The 1,220-nt window shown below is 66.3% G+C and overlaps 1 protein-coding gene across 1 annotated transcript in view; it reads right to left on the reverse strand.

Moving 5' to 3' along the window:
* Positions 1 to 533: 533 nt before the first annotated feature.
* LOC113408849 (wiskott-Aldrich syndrome protein homolog) overlaps positions 534 to 1,220 on the reverse strand; it is a gene marked incomplete at its 3' end in the record, with an annotated part of 2,972 nt that continues 2,285 nt past the window's right edge. Inside the window, exons 7-8 of the mRNA XM_026662274.1 lie at positions 748 to 925; positions 534 to 576 (exon numbers count right to left, since the gene is read on the reverse strand). Coding sequence (XP_026518059.1) covers positions 534 to 576; positions 748 to 925 — 221 coding nt within the window. The remainder of the gene's footprint in view (positions 577 to 747; positions 926 to 1,220) is intronic.

Below are 1,220 nucleotides of genomic sequence, written 5' to 3' on the forward strand. Positions count from 1 at the left end.
TGCGTTGGGAGAACAAGATGAGTTTGGAAAAAGCTGGGGGGACGGAGGGCCACAGGGAGGCGGTATCTTGGGCAGTCCTGGCTCAAGCAACCCCCAAATTTGCCCCCATAATGCTCCATGGGGCACTGAGATGCAGCTACTTCTGGTGCGGGGCAGCGGGGGAACAGCTGCACATAACACCCCATGGAGATAGCTCGCCTGGCACTGAGATTCAGCCACCTCTAGAGCGGGGCAGCTGGGGAACCACCGCACATAACACTGCATAGGGCTGGCTCACCGGATGCTAAGATGCAGCCACCTCTGGGGCAGGGCAGCCGGGAAACAGCCACGCACACCAACTGAAGCCCGGTCACACCCCACATCACGCCTGGTAGCCACAAGCAGAGTGAAACCCGCCCTCCCCACTGTACACAGACATTGCTAACGCCGAAGCTTTACCCCACGGCCTGTCCTTGGCCCCCTTCCCAGCCCCTCTGATCCCTGGGACCCCAGGGTCAGACCCCCACCATGCCCCTGTCTCTGAAGCTACATACGTCAAAGCCGGTGTTGGGGTCCCATCCGACGTGGGTGACATGCCTGGAAGGAGAACAAAGATTAGCCAGCTCTAGAGGGGGCCAGGTCCCGTGCCCCATTCCCGGCCCCCCTGAGCCAGCCAGCCCCCCGCCCTGGGGCCAGACAGGAGCCAGCACCCCCTAGAGGGGCCAGGCCCCACGCCCCATTCCTGGCCCCCCTGATGCCAGCTCTCACTTGAATCCGCTTGGGGCGCCGATGTCGGCCTTGGAGATCTTTTTCTTGCCCTTCTTCTTCTCAGTGGCCGTGGGCACCGGCAGCCCCCGGTACCGGGACGAGGTGATGTCCGGGTTCTGGATGTCCATCGTCACCAGGTTCAAGGAGCCGGAGGGGGAATTCGGCTGTTTGCTGGGACCTGCGGGAGAGAGAGATGGGGCTGTGGGGAGCAGGGTGGGGGGCTGGGCAGGGGGTGCTCTCCCCTGGCAGTCAGGGCTGGGCGCTGGGGGGCGCTGTGCTGTGGGGAGCGGGGTGGGGGGCTGGGCAGGGGGTGCTCTGCCCTGGCAGTTGGGGCCGGGCGCTGGGGGACGCCGTGGGGCAGGGAGTGAGGCAGGGGGCGCTCTCCCCTGGCAGTCAGGGCCGGGCGCTGGGGGCGCGCTCCCCTGGCAGTTAGGGCCGGGCACTGGGGGGGCGCCATGGGGCAGGGGGCTCAG

The sequence above is a fragment of the Terrapene carolina genome, unplaced genomic scaffold (assembly GCF_002925995.2).
Source record: "Terrapene carolina triunguis isolate 2854851 unplaced genomic scaffold, T_m_triunguis-2.0 Scaffold25302, whole genome shotgun sequence".
Lineage (NCBI taxonomy): Eukaryota > Metazoa > Chordata > Testudines > Emydidae > Terrapene > Terrapene triunguis.